We start from the raw sequence: 20,947 nt of genomic DNA, 5'->3' as shown, positions 1-20,947 counted from the left end.
TACTCTATAGTTTATACCGAATACGTAGTACCAATATATTGTATATTTAAATTTATATTTTGTAACTTCGGTTTTATTTAGCAATAATAAACAATAAAGATAAGATAAAGTCATAAGTATTTCACCGTAAATAACTTTAAAACAGTTCACATCAAATCGTTAGCAATCGAGCCAGTATGAAAATTAAAATAGATTGAACATCTCAGTATTATTATGTAAAAATTATATGTGTTTATAATTAATTCATTAAATTATGTTGTATATAAATAATTAATTATACACAATAGGTTTTATACTATAGACATAGAGTATAGCCTGTTTTATTACTCACAGAGCTATATTTTTTTATGAAGGCGTTTAAAAATAAATATATATTTCAAATATTTTTGTGACACCCTAAATTTAATCTCGCGGTACCCTAGGGTGCCGCGGCACCCTGGTTGGGAACCTCTGCCCTAATGGAATGTACACGTTGTGTTTACGTGTGGCGTGCGGATTCGTATCGATCGCGAGAAACATTACTGAAAAACCTCGATTGTCCGTCACTCACTTGTCCGTCGACTTCTGTTTTACGTCACCCTCCCTATCCCATGATTGAACTTATTTTTATCCATGGATAGGTTGTACCGTGGATAATAATACCGTACTGCGGTACCGTATATAGATCGGTACGAGTTCACGAGATAAAACATTTGATTTATCGCGTCTAATGTTGTTAAGAAAATTAAAAAAAATTATATATGAAAATAGCTCATGATTCATACGAACAAAAATAACTCATTTTTTCAAATAATTCTATTTAATCGTCAAATATAGTACCGATACGTTTAGCATCAAGATTCATATGTTATAACTATAAGAGAAAATAATTATTTTTATTTTATCTGTCCGATTCGATTATCCGTCACCATCTTGGTCCCGTCGCAGATGAAAGATTGAGATTTTACTGTATTTAAATATTGATTTTATCGTTTATAAAATAATACGTCGAGATGTTTGTGCGCGAATACCGTTCTTTTACCACGTCAAACTGAATGCTGTTATAATGGTAACCGTTAGGAAAGTTCGTCGAATCCCAGTTGTAAAAAACGAATTCATATAATATATATATATATATATATATATATATATATATATATATATGGTAATAGGTTTATACTTCTGTAACACGTCATAATACGCGAAAAATGTTTTTTTTCTTCAATTGAAACCACTCCATTAAAATACTTAACGCGTGGCACTTCAACTACATTAACCGTTACCGAGTAACCATATGAATGGTTACCGCAAACAATAAATATCTATTACCTATTACCAACAGATCCGAGTTGTCTATGGTAATCGAATATACTAACCACATTAGATATTGTTACTGTATTATTGCTATTAATTATTGCCTTATTAATTAATTATTGGACTCCGCTCGATGATTACGCCAAAGTATTTATTTATTTTTAACCTGTATGATTATGTTTTCTTACCTTTTTTTTTTAAAAAAAAAATCATATGAAATCTTTATACGATAATATTATCTCCGGGGAATTTGGGTATGAATTGACCAGTTGCATAATATGCGTGAATATCGATTTCAAAAGAAATTCGAACCTTGCAACTCAACCGAACGAATAATGTTGAACACTAACGCGTTCTATACTTCTCAATTAGGGGATTCCTACAGTTGAAGACACTACTATACTGTTTATACGACCACAACACAAAATGCCGAATCTCACGAATTACAACTTTTCAGGAGGATCAACCTGATTATTATAAAAAACAATTGTAATATATTGTAATTATATGAATTCGTTTTGAATAAAACGGACGGAAACCGGAATAATATCAGATAAACAGGATTTTTAGGGCCGTATTAAGTGGGGGTTGAAGGAGGAAATTGCCCCCGGGTGGCGTAGTTTTGTAAAAGTAAGGGGGCGCCCTTATCTGCACTTAACATGCTATCTCTGCCCAGTGGCCTCGAAGAAAAAATGTTGCCCCTGGAGCGCTGAAACGTTTAACACGGATCTGATTTTATTATTCGAATAGCTTTTGTCTGTTTTACGGCTACAGCTGTATATTTAAACTTTTTCGATATGGGTGTCGATAAGTGAACGTGTACACGTACGTCGTGTGCGCCTGAATAACACTATAATTTACGGGTTTTTTTTTTTTTCCCCAGCACATATAGGGTGATGATGCCCGTAATGTATAATAACACGCAGTGTATACGTTGGATGTGCGTGCGCTGACGAGAAAACGCGTCGTGTCGGCTCCTATCGCGCGGCGAAAGACTACGCGACCGTACGCGACGATGACCCGCGGGGGTCTCCGGGTCCCGTGACATAATGGGCTGCGGTTATTAGGCGTGCACGTCAGCCCGAGGATCGCATATACGCGGCGTATAACCAATTACGAGGTTCGGGAGGCGTGTCGCGGCGGCGACGGTCGTCCTGTCTCTCTCCGTCCGTCGATCTATCACTCTTTCTCTTTCTCGCACCGGCGGTCTCTTTCTATTCGTCTCCCTCTCCATCACCCTCTCTCTCTTTTTCTCTCGTTTATTCTGGATTTTTACTTCCCTTTCTCCGTCGTTCTCTCTCTCTCTCTCTCTCTCTCCATCGATCGTCGGGCCATATAAACGTATTTCCCTCTACCCACGGTCACTGACGACGAGGTCTGTTACGACGGCGACGGCGAGTGCAGCGGTGGGGCATTAAAGTCTCCGACGTCGAACCGTCCTCGCGCGCTCGCTCGTTCTCGTCTCCGGTGCATTCTCCGGTTTCCTCGATCGCGTGTAACGCCGTAGTTTCTAGTGCGTTTTACCCGTTATTATTCACGTCGCGCAGTCAATATTATTTACCAAAACGGAAGTAATAATTGTATTCCGAGATATATGTACGTATCTTTAGCTTGTACGTACGCACCTGGTGCTCGCGTCTAGTGCGGTTTTTCGCGGTGACTTTCGACTGCTCAAGATTCGACATCATCATGTTCGACGACACTGCGGCAATTGTGCTCTCGGCCACCGCTGTTACAGTCCGTCGCCCGTAACGCGGTGGCAAGCGAACGCTCCGGGTCCTCGGGGGGTCGTCGCCGCTCGGCATAACCGCGACGGGCACGGGTCGGCCACGGGGGCATGCCTCCGGTCTCGTAGGGCTCCACCGGCCCATTATGCGCACAGTCCGGACGGATGTTATCATCAAGGCGTTGTTTTGGAACGTTTTGTTGGCCGTCAATTTCAGGTGAGTTTTTTCTTTCACATCTGCACATAATTTTTATTTACGTTTACTATTGTGCTTATTCAAACATCGCGTTGTTTCGCACTCAAGACGTCTGTTATTATTGGTTTCGCGTACACCAGACTGCAATAACAATAACAAGAAAAATATCGTCTTAATATGTTGTACACTGAAAACTGCCCAAAAAGAATTATTTCGATGTAGCAACTATAGGAATCCATACCACAGTTCTTTCCTGGACGGAATAACGTATCTATAGCCTAAATTGTAACATTACACATATTATTTATCAGAAATTCTGTATACATTAGTCACTAACCGATGATACAGCTATGTCATCCTAGGATAAAAACGATGATTTCTTCCAAACGTTTAATATGCATACCGGGAGTTATTATAATATCTAATACATTCGTCAACCATTCTTTACGTACAAGTTTAAAGGTTTTTTTTCCATATATTTAATTTAAATATATTTATGCTTGATACGTATCAAATTCCACAATTCAAAATGACTTTAAAATAGAAACAGTATATCAATTAGTCACAAAACATAATAAAAATTTCACTCAAAATTACAGTCTCATTTTAATCCTTTAATCGCCGAACTTGCTTCCAACTCGCTTCCTAGCAATCCCCCACGTTGTCTAAAGAGAAAATGGTGTCGTTACTTATTAAATAATTGAAAGTTCAATCCATTTAGTTTTAATTAAATAAAGTTAATAATTAATAATTAATTGAGAAAAAAAAAATAACAATAACGTTGGGTTCTATCATGGATGACCTCTCTTCTCATGTGATCAAGTTGTAAATTATTTTATTGTATTTTATTTTTAAATTTGCTTATTATTCCTTGAAGCATAGATTGTAAATATTCTTTTCTCAATAAAAAAAAAAAAAAAAATAAAATAAAAAATAAAATATATTTCTGCTTTAAAATTTGTGGTTGAATTATAAGTTTCCATTGCAGCCCTCATTGACTTTTCGAGAATTGACGACCCCGTCAATATATTTGACGATTTTCAATAGTGATTTTCTGCTATTAGGTATTCCTAATAAAATATTTATGCATATTTCATCGATAACTAATTAAAAAACAAATTCAAAATTATTTTAAACGTAGTATTATAAATATTTTTAAACGCTTGTTGTTTCTATAATACATTCTGTATACAAAAACTCTACCGAGAAAGCCACGATCAACGATCAAACAATTTACATAATTTTTCTATCCTCACTTGTAAACTTATAAAAATATAATTATTTTAAATAATGTAGTATCATAATTTATTATAATACATTAGAACAATGATTTTTTGTCCGTTCTACTTAACCGCATTTGTGACGAATGCATGTTGGATAAATTGTAATATACTTCTTTAGGTAGGTATTATAACCTTTGACTGAAATAAAAATGTCACATGTGCGCTCAACAAAATTTGAACAAAGCTTAGGTAATCACATTTTCCAGATTTTTGTTCTTCTTAAATCCAATTTATAAACCGAATCGATACATCCCCTTTCACTGTGTGATTAATGCGATAACCGTTTCACAGACCCCAGACCACGACGAATTACCCCGGAGGGCTTTCCGTTATTCAATGCGTATAAAATATTACGTATATATACCTATATGAGAGGAAATTCAACGAACAAAAATCTGTAATGGACACACTCGTAGAATGTTTTATTTTTATTTTTTCATCATCCTCGGCGTACGTAGGTACTTACGTCACGATATATTGTATAAAATACACGGGCCGAACTGGATTCATCGAGAAATCTAATTAACATCGATAATATCTCATATAGACGGTGTATGCATTATATATATATATATATATACATATACGTATACCTATACGTACTGTACAGAGTTTACAGTAGTATTTACTAAAAACCCATATTTTTAGGGTGTAAAAATATACTGATTGAACACCCTGTGTATGTAGAAGTGTAGGCAAAGAGTAGTTATGTCGTTAATAGACAATAGACTTTTGTGGCTTTGTGGTCACCCATATTGTTTGTGTGCGTTCGTTATGTAATATCCATACTTTGTAATTCTTTGTTTGACAATATAAACATATTTTTTGAAGTATCTAATGAATACTAATCATTTTTTATTTACATAAACATGCCCTAAGTAACGGAATATGATCAAAGGCCTTCAGAAAAAACGTCTTCTCATATTTTTAAGAGTATAACACCTCTTTGCTCTTTTTTATCGTCGTATGTTTCTAACACAACAATGGTAGAAAGATAATACGTAGAGTGTGTTTATTTAGGGCTATTACGCATACGCATAGATACTTTGCTTTACTATTTACAATTGTACTTTTCAGCCTACCGTAATTGTAACCAAACCATTTAACCTGCCGGTGTTTGTGTGTGTGTGTGAAAATCCAATTTCGTATCACGTACAGTTGGCAAATCGTTCGTGTAGAACAAAATATTATTATCCACGGTCTTGGTGAAACGATTTCGAACGAATCGTAGCGGCTAAAAGGCATCAGCGGTTTTCCATAGCGGATATAGAGAGATATAGAATATACACATGCAGCACATGCGTTCGTGCGCACCACCACTGTAGATTGGCCCTTGAGTCATACAAACACACACATATTTATTATATCGGTATACGCGTGCGGTGCACAACAACCAGTTGGGAATAGCTTCGAAATACTCGGTCGGTCGTAAATTATGCCATTTAAAGAAATTGAGAGCGAAAAGAAAAAGTCAAACGCACGCGAGCTCGTATCTATCTATTTGTATATTATGTATGAACGTATAATAATAATAATATATAATGTTTATCGGCGTTTTATTGTCGAAAATCGATTGTAAATCAAATTCGCCAGAAACTGTTTTGCAAATCATATTATACACGTACGCGTTCGCAATAATACGTATGTATGCATATATTATGTATAGACGCACCACACGTTCGGGTAACTATACATACGTCCTGCGGCTACGGACCGCGCAAAACTCTCGCAGTTGTCTCTCTAAACGTACACACACACACACACACACACACACACATTTACAAACAATACGTAATAAACATTCACTGAGCAGCATCTTGTACGTACGTGTAATGATGTGTACAGCGCGCTCCCCGTCGTTGAATCGGCACGGTTTTTATTGCGGTCGTTAGTTGACGATTGATTTTTCGATGAAATTGTTCGTCTTTTCGAAACGCTCGCTTTAAACAAAAGTACAACAGCGACAATGCAATGGAACCGCTGACAACTTTTGTGCTCGGATTACGAGTGTATATTTACGCGTGAGTGCGAGGACGACGACGGTGCCCGGGGATTCACCTACCGCTGCTGCGGGATTCTGCAGATGCGCGTTTGCAGCGGCTTAAACATACCATGTAGACAACATGTAGCGCGGTCGATGGTGAAAGGGGAAAGAAAACCGTATTTCGTGCAGGTACAACTGTCTGTACATATTCATACGTCTGTGTTTATACATTATGCGATGATACTAAAACGAATGCTATACGTGAACATGGCCGCATAGTTATGTATAACAACGGTCGTTTGTTGCGTTGTAAGGATATTTTGTCGTCCGTCGACACTTCACTATAATATTATTGTAACATATATTTCAAATGCCTTTTGAACTCGTCGCATCACGTCCAACCGATAAAATTCGGTTTTCGAATTCACTATTTATGACATATTTTATTATTTGATATTACGCAGTGTATCCGATGTACATCGCTGTCATTTAAATGCAGTTAACCAGTATGCGCGTGTATAATATGGTTTAATACTAACGGCACGCATAACATGAATTGCGATATTCCGTCACGACCATCAGAGCGCCGGATGTGCAAGGACACCCCCGAAATATTGTAAATAGGGCCCTATAATTTAAGTCTAAGAGTAAAGGGTCTGTATTTCAACTGATGTTAATTAAATTAAATTTTCGCGCAAAAACTTCTTATGATAATGTAAGAATTATAATTGACTGCAAAAGTACAAATCATAAAAATTAATGCTATATGAGAAAAATATACAAGATTCAAGGAAAATATATTCATCAGAACTAATATACCACAATATTTAATAAAAAATTAAACTTATGTTTCTTTTATTATTAGTTATTTATACATTATAATTAATTGAATATAACTATACGTATTGTCAAGATAGGACTCAAAATAATGGTTGGCACCTCCGAAGTCCAAGTCCGCGCATGCCTATGATTATGACCAAGGCTTGGAATTTAATGCGTTAAAAAGTACTCAAATATGCGTATCTTGAGTATAATAAATGTATAAATACTGATTACATCCACTTTATATTATGGTACGAAAATAATGTCTTAGCGAATTTAAATAAAAATGAATCCCTATGCGATCAATATTACGATTTCTCAGTACAGCCGAGATTATAATATCATTGTTAAGTGTATTAGGAACAATACTAAAATAGCCATTGATGAATTAATTAATTTCTTCAAATGACATAAAATATAGAATTTTGGTGGTCATATATCTAATATTTTTTGTTGAACTATCATTTTATATATATATATAAAAAAAAAAAATTGTTTCATTAAATCTATGAAATAAGCTTACAAAAGTTCTTAAATATAAAATATGCCAATTCCAATAAAAAATAACGAAAAATGCAAAATTATATAATAAAAACGTTTATACTTGAAATCTGCGTATTATGGATCGACTTAAATCGACTAGAATTTCAATATGCTCTCTCCTAACAAATATGCAAATGCTTAAAGTTCCGAGCCTTAGTCCTAACCTATCGCAACCGACCTGATTGAAATTCAACCAACGCAATGTTCTGAACCGTAGTATTTCATGCAAAATATGTTTTCACGCACGACAATATTTCAACCTAATACTGTACATTAAGATTTTCCAATAAATCGTCTACTTTACATAACATTGTATCGGCCTGAGGTTCTTACTCAAAATTAGATTCCGATCATATTACACACGTTGAATTGTTGATGTAGATTGTCTGCCGTCAACCAACAATTGTTAATTACGTTTGTATAAGTATGAAATAATACGGGCAAACAGTGAGAGTGGCCGAGTTAATGGAAAATGTAATTTCGCAATTTGAATCAACCCAAGAACGTTAAGTTAATTGCACAATTTATTGATGAATTCAAACCATTATTGGCTTGACTTGGGTTGAATTAGTTAATCCGTTTTTGATTAGTATCTGGGTAGTCATGCAATCGAAATTTATATTTATATACAAATTCTTGTATTTCGATTAACACAAACTACGTATTATATAACTCGTAAAAGGTCAAGTCCGAATTCGTGGTACGAGTAAACGAAACGAGTGAAGTTTTTTTTTTTTTCGGGGGGGGGGGGGGGGGAAACTAAAACATTTTTGAACTATAACAACGCATAGGTTAACCGTGTGCACACCTCCGGCACAACGCTCAATGATGCACGGACGAGGCCCATGGGATCGGCCATAGCGCGTGGAATCGGCGCGCCGGCGCTGTCATTGGTGGTGACTGACACGGCGCGGTGGCGATCATCGTCGATTCGAAGATCATCGATTTTAGATCGTAGCGACACGTCACCGAATTGAAACGATTGATTTGCGCGCGGCGATAGATCTACATAGTGAACGATACGCCGAGATGACGCACTCGTACGGGTAAAAGTTTCACGGCGCGTCCGTCGATTTCCAAACGGTCTTCCTATTTTTCATCGAGTACGATATACGCAGGGGCGGATTGACAATTATTTTCGGCCCAGGATATATGAAAAAAACCGGCCCATGAACCACAACTATTATAAACTATTTTACCCCTCCCCCTCGCAAAAAAATGCTTTATTTTGCATCAGTTTCAAAATTTGTTTAGTTTTACCCCTGAATTAGTAAAATCTACAATAACTTTACTATAGTTATAGCTATAATAGTTTTGGATAAGTCACATGATTAATCAGTTCCAACTTGAACTTGAAGTTTGATCTTAATGTATCTTAAAAAATATATATTTATTTTTTAAATGATTTTTATTTATTCTGTAAAATAAAACTTTTTTGTTGGTAATTGTATAATAATATAGAGCGGTCCAAACAAAGACCGGCCCATCGAGAAGATAGGCCAATCCGCCCCTGCATATACTATCGGCCACCTAACCCGACCGTCAAGATAACAATAGCGGCGATAACGCGTCGGACGTATTCGGCGCGCGCCAGTTCGATCGATTAGATTTCGATTTGTCGGCGCACGTCGTCGGTAGGAAACGTGTGTCGTCGCGCTCGGCAACACAACGTAACGTCGTAATATATCTTATAAACATTATTTTTATTTTTTTCATTTTAATTGACGACGATAAATCACTCGACGTGCGTTGTTGTATACTTTCAGCGCGCGCGATGATCATTATTTTTGTTATAATATTAATCGTTCGGCCATGCGTGCTCGTCCCGGCACTGTAATAATGTTCGCGGGCGCGCGTCGCGCACCTGTACACGCATATTGCACACGTTTAACCGCGTAATCGTAAAAATCCCGTGTCCGCGCGATTTACGTACCCGTACGGCGTGAACTCGTGGGTCGGACGACCGTGGCTCTGAAATCCTTACGTTCACTCGGCAATTCGGGTCCGTAACGGCTACGTATCGCGTTCGTTAAATATTACGCGCGTACGGCTTGCACGCGGCGCACTCGCGAATTCATTATTTCGTTTGTTTCGATGCAATAATGAATTCGCCTTGTTAGTTAAACAGTACCTTACACGTGTGTACCGCGTTCACGAATATACGTGCAACGTACGTACGCCTGCCGCGTGTACGTGTGCGCACCTTAACCGATAAATCAAGTTCTCCTCGGCGAACGTGTAATGCACATTAAACGCTGTGTTATCGAACCGAAATAATGGAACTCGCTCAAAAATCATTGCAGCGTGGCGCTAACGATCTGCTTGCTGCTCGCCGCCCTGTGCATACATATAGTCGTACCGCGTCCTTTGCTTCGCGTCATCGTACCCGTTGTGTCCGATAGCTGTCGAACGATGTAGTACATGAAACGTAATTATATGTATATAGGGTGTTTGACGTCAGTGATGACGTCACTAGTGTGTGTGTGTGTGTGTGTGTGTGTGTGTGTGTGTGAACTCACTGCGATGACCCGATGAAGATTTTTTTGGTTTATTCGAATTATTTTAAAAATATTATTTTATACATGCAAACACTCTAGTTGTTTTTTTTTCTGCAAAATGCACGTACAAATCGAGGCGTCGCGCCGTTTATGCGCTTGTCACGCGTTTTTGACACTTGGAGTGCCGAATAAAAAAAAGTTGTACGACACATCTATTTGTACACTACAAGATAAATAACGATGATAATTGTGTATTGTCAGTTGACATACATGATTGATTAACACAGTTTCTTCTATTGATATTTAATATTCTAAAAGCAATACTTTTTAATGATTTTATAAATAGAAAAAAAAAATTGAAAAAAATTTTCATTGAGCTATCACAGTGAATATGTAAATACTAGTGACCTCATCCAATTCAGAAGCGCCCTGTATACATGATTATCTACATATGTATACATACTTTTAAACGTATATGTACGTAATGTGTTCCTGTAACTACAACACCTACATATTATATATGTATACTATTGTATTATAATATTATATAGTCTTTTCTATCCAAAAAACAATAATCATTTGGGGGGAAAAGTCTGCATTTTTACTATGGCTCGAGTCAGTTTCTATTTCGTGTAAATTTTACTGCTTCTTTTCTTCTTCTTTTTCAGCTTTTATAGGCCATTAAGGTAAATTTTGCTTCTACACACTTTTTCTTTTTTTTTCTATACCTAGACAAACATCTTTTGAGAATTGTAACCATAAACTTAAATTTGTCTATTTGTCACAGCATATAACTCGGTAACTTATTTTGAACCAAGACAATTTTTAGGGGAATTATTTCAAATAATTATTCATCCAAGTACTGTTACTACATTTTTACTTCACATTTTTGAATTAGCTATTGTACACTTAAAATTTGCTACTGCACACAAAAAATAGAGACTGGTTCATATGTTTTCGTTTGTACTGTGTATGTATCGTGATATCGTAGACTAAAAATATATTTTTAATTGAATCGATCGAAAATCTGGTGCTCGATTATTCCGTACGATTGTTTACTGCACGTTGCTCGCTATCGAAGTGAACACCATCGTGCCAAGTGTTAACTATACAAGTAATGGGTGATTTTATGTATATTCAGAGCGGATCCTAAAGAGGGTACTCAACGAAAGAAAATAAACTCTTTTGTAACAGTATGTAGGTAAATCACGTAAAACAATGATTATCATATAAAGTAATTTTTATTAGAAATAAAAATGAATAATATTCATCTAGAATCAGAAAAATTTGAAAAAAAAAAATTGTTTTTAGGAGATAGTCTGCTGAATTATATATACCTAACGAAAATAAAACGTGAATTATTTTCATATTTTCTTAAATATTTATTTATTTTTTAACAAACGTACATGATTCTTATTACATGTACCACGTAGATTACTGGTAAAAACTGGTTAAAGAAGCATCACAGAATAAATGTAATTTCATATATCCCGTGGTAGCATTTTAATAAATACGAAAAATACAAATTGCCGTGATTAAATTATAAATAGAAAATAAATAATGAATACAAGAAGACACAAATCTAGCGGAGATTAGTAAAATAGCTGATGGAATGATAAAAAAAGAATAAATTGGATTAATAGGAAGTACAAAATGTCATGTTAAAATCGGTGTAAAAATAATAGTGTTGCTGTTAATACGTTGTCAGGAAGATTGAATACATGATTTATTTTTTTGAAGGAATTCGACAAAAAGGATCGGATAAAAGGGTTTATTTTAAAACAAACCAAAGTAATGGGGTAGGAAGGTTGCGTAAAAGTGTTTTTTTTTCGTGTAAAACTTTTGAAAGTAAACGATGATCGTTGTACTGAGCGGTACGTGTGATCGGGAAAATGTTAAAACACTGTCGTACACAACAACCGCGGTGTACCTAGAAGCATGTTCTACGTAGCCGTGCGCGAAAAGCGTCAGGGTCGCAATGAAACAATCACCCTGTACGATATAAACGTGTAACAAAAACGACATATGGGCGCATCGTGCTTATACCTATGTAGTTGGTGAACTTGGTACATATTTTATTCGCTGTACACGATGTTTACGCGTCGAAAAGTCGGCGGTCGTTCGGTTTTTTTTTCTTTTTCATTATTTTTTTTTCTCTCCATTTACGCCGGCCGGTTGTAAAACAATATTATATTATTATGAGATCCAAACACCACCCGTGTACGACCGACGGCCATAAAGATTTCAGGTATTCGCCGCCGCCGCATGACGTGATATTTCACTCAACGCGATCCCGACGGTAATAATGTTGTAATAATAATAATAATAATAATAATAATAATAATAGTATAACGTGAATGGTTCGCGCGCGGTGGACAACTGACGACGGTGCGCGGACCCCCAAGGGGCCGTGAGAAGAAGACTGCTACAGCGCAGTTAATATTACAACCTCTTTCGGTCTATCTCTCTCAATCTCTCTCTCTCTTTCGTGCGCGCGCGCGAGCATTAGTGCGATAATACCGCTAGTCATCATCGTCAAACGGAGAAAAAAAGAAAAAAAAATCGTGAAAGTCAATCGCGTCGTAAACGCTATGTTTTGTTCTCGTAGTTCCACGTAGTTTTGTCCTCTTTTTTCCTTCTTATATATATATATATATACATATTGTATCATCTTTTCGCTCGTCTCAAACAAAGTGCTGTATAGAGTTTATAATATGATTAGTATACGGGACGATAGGACGTAAACGAACGGGAAAAGTAACACGCGAAAACGTTCGCAAATGAAAACAATCGAGTTAAGCGACTCAATGTACTACGATCGGCGGAAATTCACCGGAAACAATTTGTGTTCGGAAGGTAGAAACAGTATACGATTTTATCATATTACATTTTATATTTAAATAAATATCGACTAACGGACAGATTACATAGAATGTTAATCAAACAAGCCGATAAAAATCATGAAAGTCTATAGAAAAAAATCTAAATCTCTTACGGTTTGTAATACTTTTTGAAAACGTGCAGAAAAACGAAAAAAAAAATAATAATTTAATTCTATAGGAAAATGTCAACAATTTTTCTGCGAAAGATGAGATTAATAAGTTATAAAAATTTGTGCAAATACTTTTCATAGAAAATGATGAAACCCGAGTTCAACACAACCTTTCTCGATGTGGTGATAATGATAATTGTATACCGTTTTTAAATGTCGAAAATAGAAATTTTAAAGACTCAATCAAGTTGATTAGCGCTCAACTCAATGAAACACCACCAGAATTTGATATACACATGGGCTCCAGCCTGATATTTACAAGTTGGTGTACTGAGCTTTCATCGATCAAACTGTATACAAAATTAAAAAGCGAAAAATCGTATTCAGATTTTATAATAATAATTGAAATAATAAAGTTGTTGTTTTTTAAAATTTGTTTTGAAGCGTTATAAAAAAAAAAAAATAGAATCCGATCATCCTTATTTACACACAGCTTCTAGGAGATATGGCAATTATTGTAAATTCTATAGTGGGATATATTAATAATACTAACTAATTAAAAATAAATAGAAACATAACTATTACATAACTACACACTGTCCTACTTGCCCATATTTTCGAGTAAAAAGAATTGATTTTTTTTCCTTTTGTTCATCGTTATTGCTTTTAGTTCGCGTGCAACATCTGTCCGGGGCGGGTAAATACCAACTAAAAAACAATGTATTTTTTTCTTTTCCTCTAGGGTATCCAATGTGGTAGAAAACAACCTAGTACAGTGTATTAAAAAATTACATGATATTATGTTATGTGCAAACGTATCGAATGTTACGTATATACATTTTACATGCGTCCAGGTGTTCTTCTGAACACTTTTCGAATCAAAATCTCGCGGTATATTTTGGGGGTTTTTTTTTTTGCACGTAAAAAGAGTAATCGGCGAAACCCGTATCATTTCAAAAGGCTCCGGAGCAACGCATTCTGTGTGGTTAAAACCACGTGCGCAACATTTGTTCTACACGTATATAATACAAATAGTTCCATCTTCGTCGTCAGTTAAGATACACTCGTGTGCTATACATGTATGTTTAGTGCTCAGATTTAGTTTCCGTTTTTTTTTGTTTCGGTGAAAGATAATATTTTAAACGCGACGATGGTGGTAAGTCCACCACTGGTGTAGTTATATTTGTTTGCCGAATAGTTTTTTTATTTTTATCAATGAACCTTTCATCACCATAAAAAACGCGTTATGAAAACTGGTTTTTTAATAGAAAAAAAATTATAAAAATGCTATCGATTATAGAAGTAACCACAAAAAAAAAAAAAAAAAAAAAAAAAATAATAATAATAGTGTATATTCAATAAACCGTCGACGATGTTAGGAATTTTTAACATCCGCGGAATCGAATATTATGTTAAACTGCTCGATATCAATCGCGTGTCGATAAATACTCACTTGTGGTAAACTGCAATAAACGTACAGTACTGTATTAAATTCATATACGTACGTTTTAAAACCAAACATAAGAACTGACTAGCGTGGACGAGTACAGATTGTACATCTACACACATTTTTTTTTCTATTAAGTTAATTAATTAAGTGAGAAATCAACGAACAAATTTTCTACGTAAAAATTGTTATTGTTCGTAGTCATGATAATGAAGATTAAAAGCATAATATTATTACGATTACAACGCGCCCCGATAACAACGGTAGCATCGAAAGATCTACGGGTTCTGTTAATAATTCAAAGTTATTGTTGGTCAATCGGATTCCTTTAACTTTCAAGGAGGTAACCACTGTACCTCAGCTTCTGACATCCTATAAGGTCTACGCTTACCACTTTCATCGCAGTACAAGACGTTTTATGATGCACTTGGAATATTTGTCACCTCCGTATCTGTTGTTTTCTATAATATACCGTCCGTTCGTTAATCTAATTGAATAAATATGTTATTCGACCATTGTGTACATTTTATATGTTATCGCAACGCACAAATTAATTTCCACGAAATAGAGCTTAGTGTTTTCGAACTAGCTGCGCATCGCGTTTTATATAAACATAGTATTTTTTTGCGAATATTTCACCATTACGTATTATTGGACTACATTATAATATTATAATATAGTACATGTACCTAGAATTCAGTGCCATCCACACATTGTCTCGATCCAATAGCGGTCAGTTTTCAATGCGGTGTACACACGACCAGCAGCCGTCCCTATTGATAGGGGGTTCCCGTGGCGAAAATAAGAGATTGCCAAACGCACTTAAGGATTACACGTTCATGGAGTACAGAAAAAAAAAGTAATAATAATAATAATAATAATAATAATAACAACAACAACAACAACAACCACCGCACAGGCTTTTGTGCGGTCGATTTTTCGTCTCCGATTTTGTCGGCTGAATCTCCTTTCTCCGTCCTTCTCACTCACCCCCCTTCTATCTGTCTGCACCTCTGTCACTACGTCTCGAACCCTGTTGGGGGGAGTGCGAAATGAATAACCTTATATTGCAATGTACGTGTATTATGTCAGTACGACCTATCTTTTATTTATATTATCATTATTGTTGTAGGTCCTGTTCGCTGGGGGGCGGGGCGGGGGACCCGCTGGGGTCGTCGCGGGATCGTCGAGAGGGAACGCAGCGGCGGCAATAAACTGTAACGACAATATAATTAGAGCGAAGCCCGTGAATGGGGACATTAGGAGGCCACGTGTGTCCGCGTCTCGGTTGGGTGCCTGAAATTTTCGTGTAGTACACGCGTACATACATGTACAATATAATAGCTATATCGGTGTATAGCGCCAGCGGGATACCATTACGGTAGCCGGATAACGTTACCGGTCTCCACTGCGTTTGTATAATACACGTACGCATGTCTATATACCTGTGTGACCAGGTGCTGTTCTCCGCCGGTAACGTGATGATGTATACAAATAGTACCTATAATGTGTACAACGCGTACCGTACACGATTCGACCGCGACGGGACTCGAACACAGTCGGTGTGCGGCAATTGTAGATGAGCGCGACCGGAAAATAGTTTTTCCGCCAACACTATGTACTATACGTAGGGTCTTCCGGAGGAAAACAGGAAAATTTTCAATAAATCTCACGAAAGAAAAAAAAATTGAACACACATACAATTGAACTGTAGAAAACAGGATTTACATTTTATGCCATAAGTAGTCCAAAAGTTCAAAATATCATGTCTCGAAGTGTATGTCCTTAAGATGTTCATTTGTACACATGCATTTTTGACATTGTGAATGACTCCTTTCTACACTTCCAAAATCCAAATTGTAAAGGATCTGAAACCATCGGACCACCAATAATTGGTGGTTCGTTGGCTTAAGACAATTATTGTGGCCGCAGTTCATTGAAAAAAGTATGGAAACGATTATTGAAGAATCCAGATTGTTAAAAATTTGTATTGGAGCCGGACGAGACACATTTAAATTCAGTGAGAGTTATTTCATATTTTTTCATTTTTATGGAAGACGTTGCATGAAAATATGCGCTCATGAGTAATACGGTCGTGGCTATGATGATTATTATTATATTATAATCGTACGATGGCAACTGTTTTACTTAATGTGTATACGTACGTCGAGCCGCAATGCGAACGAGTTTTCGAAAGGAACGATACTCGCATATTTAATACTCCCTAATACTTATCGGCTGCAATACATGTGCAATTTGTTTTGTATTTTGTTTAAAAAAAGAATAATACAACTAATACTTTATGAAAATGTGCAATTCGGTTTTAGTCATTGGGATGGCAAGCGAAATAAAAACAATTATACAAGAATCGAGTGATGAAAAAAATCAATTGTTGGCAATGCACCATATACACAATTATACAACTATACAACATAATCTATGAACATTATTCAAATATCATACATTTTCTCACTGATAGTTACATCTCGAAAACGACAAAACGTATGAAATTTTTCATCGTGTTCTAATTATCTGGTTATGCAATAAGAAGAGAGTTTTTTGAACATCGTATTTTAAAGGTCGAAACAGTTTAAACTAGGAGTACAAATATTTCCACTTTTTTATCCCTAAGGAAATATTTTACTTTGTTTAATATGTTGATTTTTATTACTACTGATTAAGGCTTATATAAATTAATATATGTCATTTAAACAAATGATAATAATAAAAAGTGTTCAACTAAAATATTCCAAATAAATAAATAAAAATAAATATTATTAGAATGTATGTCTATTAAAAAAAAAAAAAATTGGTTACACCTAAATAGTAATTTTTCTAATCTAAAATAGTAAAATACTTAGATGGGGCATGATAATTCAGTTACTTAGTACATAATTTGAGTAAGTATTTATGTTTTCTGTTTGACTGTATAGAAATAGAGTAAGATATGCTAAAAATTTATTTTTAATCCACTAGGAAATTTATCTGCAAGATTAATAGTGAAATAATTAATTTGAATAGTTGGGGATGTGGTGTTTGAGATAAATACCCATTTGTTTGGTACATCTACAGTCTTTTAAAAAAAAGATAACACCCAAAATATATGACAGTGAAACCTCGATATTTTGAAGTTGCAAGAGACCAAAACAAAAACAAATTCGACTTATCGAAACTTCGAGTTACAGAGGAAATTTAAAACATAAATAAAATTTTAAATAAAAATATTTAATTATTGGGAAAAATGTGTATTTATAATATAGAATATATTTATATATGTATAAATATTATTAGTACTCGCCGTTTGGTTAAGTATACATTATTTTATATGAAAATAGAAAATCTGTCATTTTTGTTTGTTTTTGTTTAGTATTAGAAGTATTTTCAATAAAACTACTTAAACTATTAAGTGCAAAAAAAATGTCAAAAACTTCTGACTGTTATTGAATGTATATTCGAAGTTCATTAATATAAGTGTAACTTTATCGCCATTATCGGTCACTAGTTGAACTATAAGTATAAACGTTATTACGTTGTGTGTAGAAACTCTGTCATTTATCTTATATTTTATAGTCTGGGCATTTTATATTTTATCTAATCTGTCATATATTCAAGTTAGGGAATCGTAATAGGTGGTGGGTACCGATAATGAATTGGACTTTAGAAAAATTCTACATATAGAAATATGGAAATTCGATTTACTAAAATAACTAAATACGTAAGTTCAATACTGAATGATCGGGACTGTAATAATAAAATTTCGACATATAGAAACTTCGAGATACCGGAGTTCGAGATAGTGAGGTTCCACTGTACACTGGTTGGACCAATCACACTGTAACGACCAAGCTGACACTTGTAGTTATCTATATTAATTCACTTTCCCACAAATTACACTACTGACATAATAAGTTTCAGGAAATCACTTCAGTAGGTTATCAAAATTAAAATAAACTAATAATTTCATCTGTAGACTTTGGTCAACACCCATGAAAGCGACTACGCGTAAACATATTTAAACATATGTACACGGTATAATACTGCAGTAATGGAGAGGTAAATGATGAATTTCGTAATGAACATAATGATGAAGGGTATTGGATTTTTCTGACACATTCGGTTGAAACATACGAGAGCAACACAAAGCAATAATCCTGCGATGGCTTTTAGTCACCGCCACTGCCTGCCTCCGCTTAAAATAATATCCTTTGTTCGCGCGAAAAATATAAAAGCCTTTCAATAATGTGACATTCGGTGAATTCATCGGAAATTTGCGTTTTAGCATTAAATATGCTGAGAGGAGCCAGCAGCCATGAGTTATTGGTTTTACGAATGGATGTAGTTTCTCTCTACCGCCGTAAGAAATGTAATGAAAATCCAATAGCTATAAACACGCTTATGAATATATTGATCAGAAATTCCACGTCACAACGCTGGTCGAGAACGTTGAAATTATCGTTATTCTACGTAGGTTGGCGATATGAGGGTGGCAGGGGTAAAGTTCTCAAAAAATCATTTTTAGAATCTATTCGATGACAGTAATAATACAGTAACTATAGTAACAGAGCACACGACGATATAACATTTATAATACCCTATATTTTAGGGTGCTTGTAAATTGCGCCCACATTAAATAGGTAGTAAAAATACTATAGTAAATTGCGCCCAGGATTTTTTTTTGTTCTAAAATAGGTATAGTAAATTGCACCCGGAACTTTTCGAGGTTTAAAATGGGTATTGTCAATTGCACCCATAGTATCTACTATCTAAGTAACCTCAAATTTATAATTTTATTGATAAAATATTAGAGTAACAATCAGAAATTTATATAAAAATTAAAAGTATAAATGAACCTTATAGGTTCATACATTTCATTTGTTACTATATTTCAAAACATCAAATCAAAAAAAAAAAAAAAAATTAAAAAATATGGAAGAAATTATTCAATAATATAATGAAAACACTATTACGAGGGCTGAATATGTGAAGATGATGTCTCATTACTAGGCAGATAACTTATAACTTTATTTTTTATTATTAACATTTTTAATCTAATAAAAAATATTTAAAAAACTATAATACCATAATATTAAAAAAAAAAATTAATTTTCTTATTTTTATTAATTAATTTATTAATTTCAAGTAAACTAAAAAAAACTTTTTTGGAGGACAGTGATAGTAGCCTCCTTGTGGTGTTTGGGTAATGCTAAATGACTATCATACAAATAATATTTCTATTGGGCACAATTTACTATACAGAAATTTGTACCTGAAAAATACCGGGTGCAATTTACAATTGCTTCCCTTCATTGGGCTCAATTTACGTTTGCCCATATTTTATGTATGCACCAGAACGAGTTGCCAATATACAAATAATACTCATAATAATAATAATATTATATAATAATTATGTTATAATGAATTTGTTTTAAATTATTTTTACTAAGCAGCCGACCTCTATTAGTGCTATGGTATCGAAACAAAATTTGAAAACAGATTCAACATTTTTTCCTTTCTTCCCAAGGTATATATTTTAGAATTTAAGTACTAAAGCTTTAGTTCGCGTTTAATATTAACAAAGAGAAAATAATGACGGCAGTATTGGCATTACATTTTACTCAACCGTCGCCTTTTGGTTATAAATCTGTGTACATTATTTGCTGTGGTCATGATATGTCCATAATCCTGTACGGAAACGTAATCGGTATGATCCTGAGTACCTATATATGTGTATATAGATCGAACTATGACCGATAAATATTAGTGCTTATTTTTAAACGAGGTGCCTAACGGACGGAGCACAAATAAAAAAAAATATAAATGTAAAGGGTGAGAAGGCGAGATTGAGGTGGACATTGGATGTCGGCGTCACAGCGATTGCAACGGGAGGACCACCAGGGCTGTTCACGTTACGATTATAGTATTTTACGATTGAAGAGCACGCCATCGTAATATCACCGATCCGAATGAAGATTTCTTTCCCCCGGTGTTTCGATCACACCAATACCGTATTATTATAAATTATTTTGTCCGATCGAAACCAGAACAACCGTAAACATCAAACGTACACACGTGTCGCGGTCGCGACGCTGCGTGTACGACCACAATATTACTCTCCTTTTTATTATTACTCGTAATATTATTATTATTAATCGACGGAAAAAAA

At 34.9% G+C, this 20,947-nt stretch overlaps 1 protein-coding gene across 1 annotated transcript in view; it reads left to right on the top strand.

Annotated features, from left to right (window-relative positions):
- The first annotated feature begins 2,665 nt into the window (after positions 1 to 2,665).
- LOC112684255 (protein Wnt-2) overlaps positions 2,666 to 20,947 on the top strand; it is a 110,572-nt gene continuing 92,290 nt past the window's right edge. The window contains exon 1 of the mRNA XM_025555675.1: positions 2,666 to 3,236. Within this exon, the coding sequence (XP_025411460.1) occupies positions 3,166 to 3,236 (71 nt within the window). The 5' untranslated portion in view covers positions 2,666 to 3,165. The remainder of the gene's footprint in view (positions 3,237 to 20,947) is intronic.

The sequence above is a fragment of the Sipha flava genome, unplaced genomic scaffold (assembly GCF_003268045.1).
Source record: "Sipha flava isolate LNK unplaced genomic scaffold, YSA_version1 247_pilon_pilon, whole genome shotgun sequence".
Taxonomy (NCBI): Eukaryota; Metazoa; Arthropoda; class Insecta; order Hemiptera; family Aphididae; genus Sipha; species Sipha flava.
The sequence above is the reverse complement of the archived record's forward strand: the minus strand, read 5'-3'. Positions and strand labels throughout refer to the sequence as shown.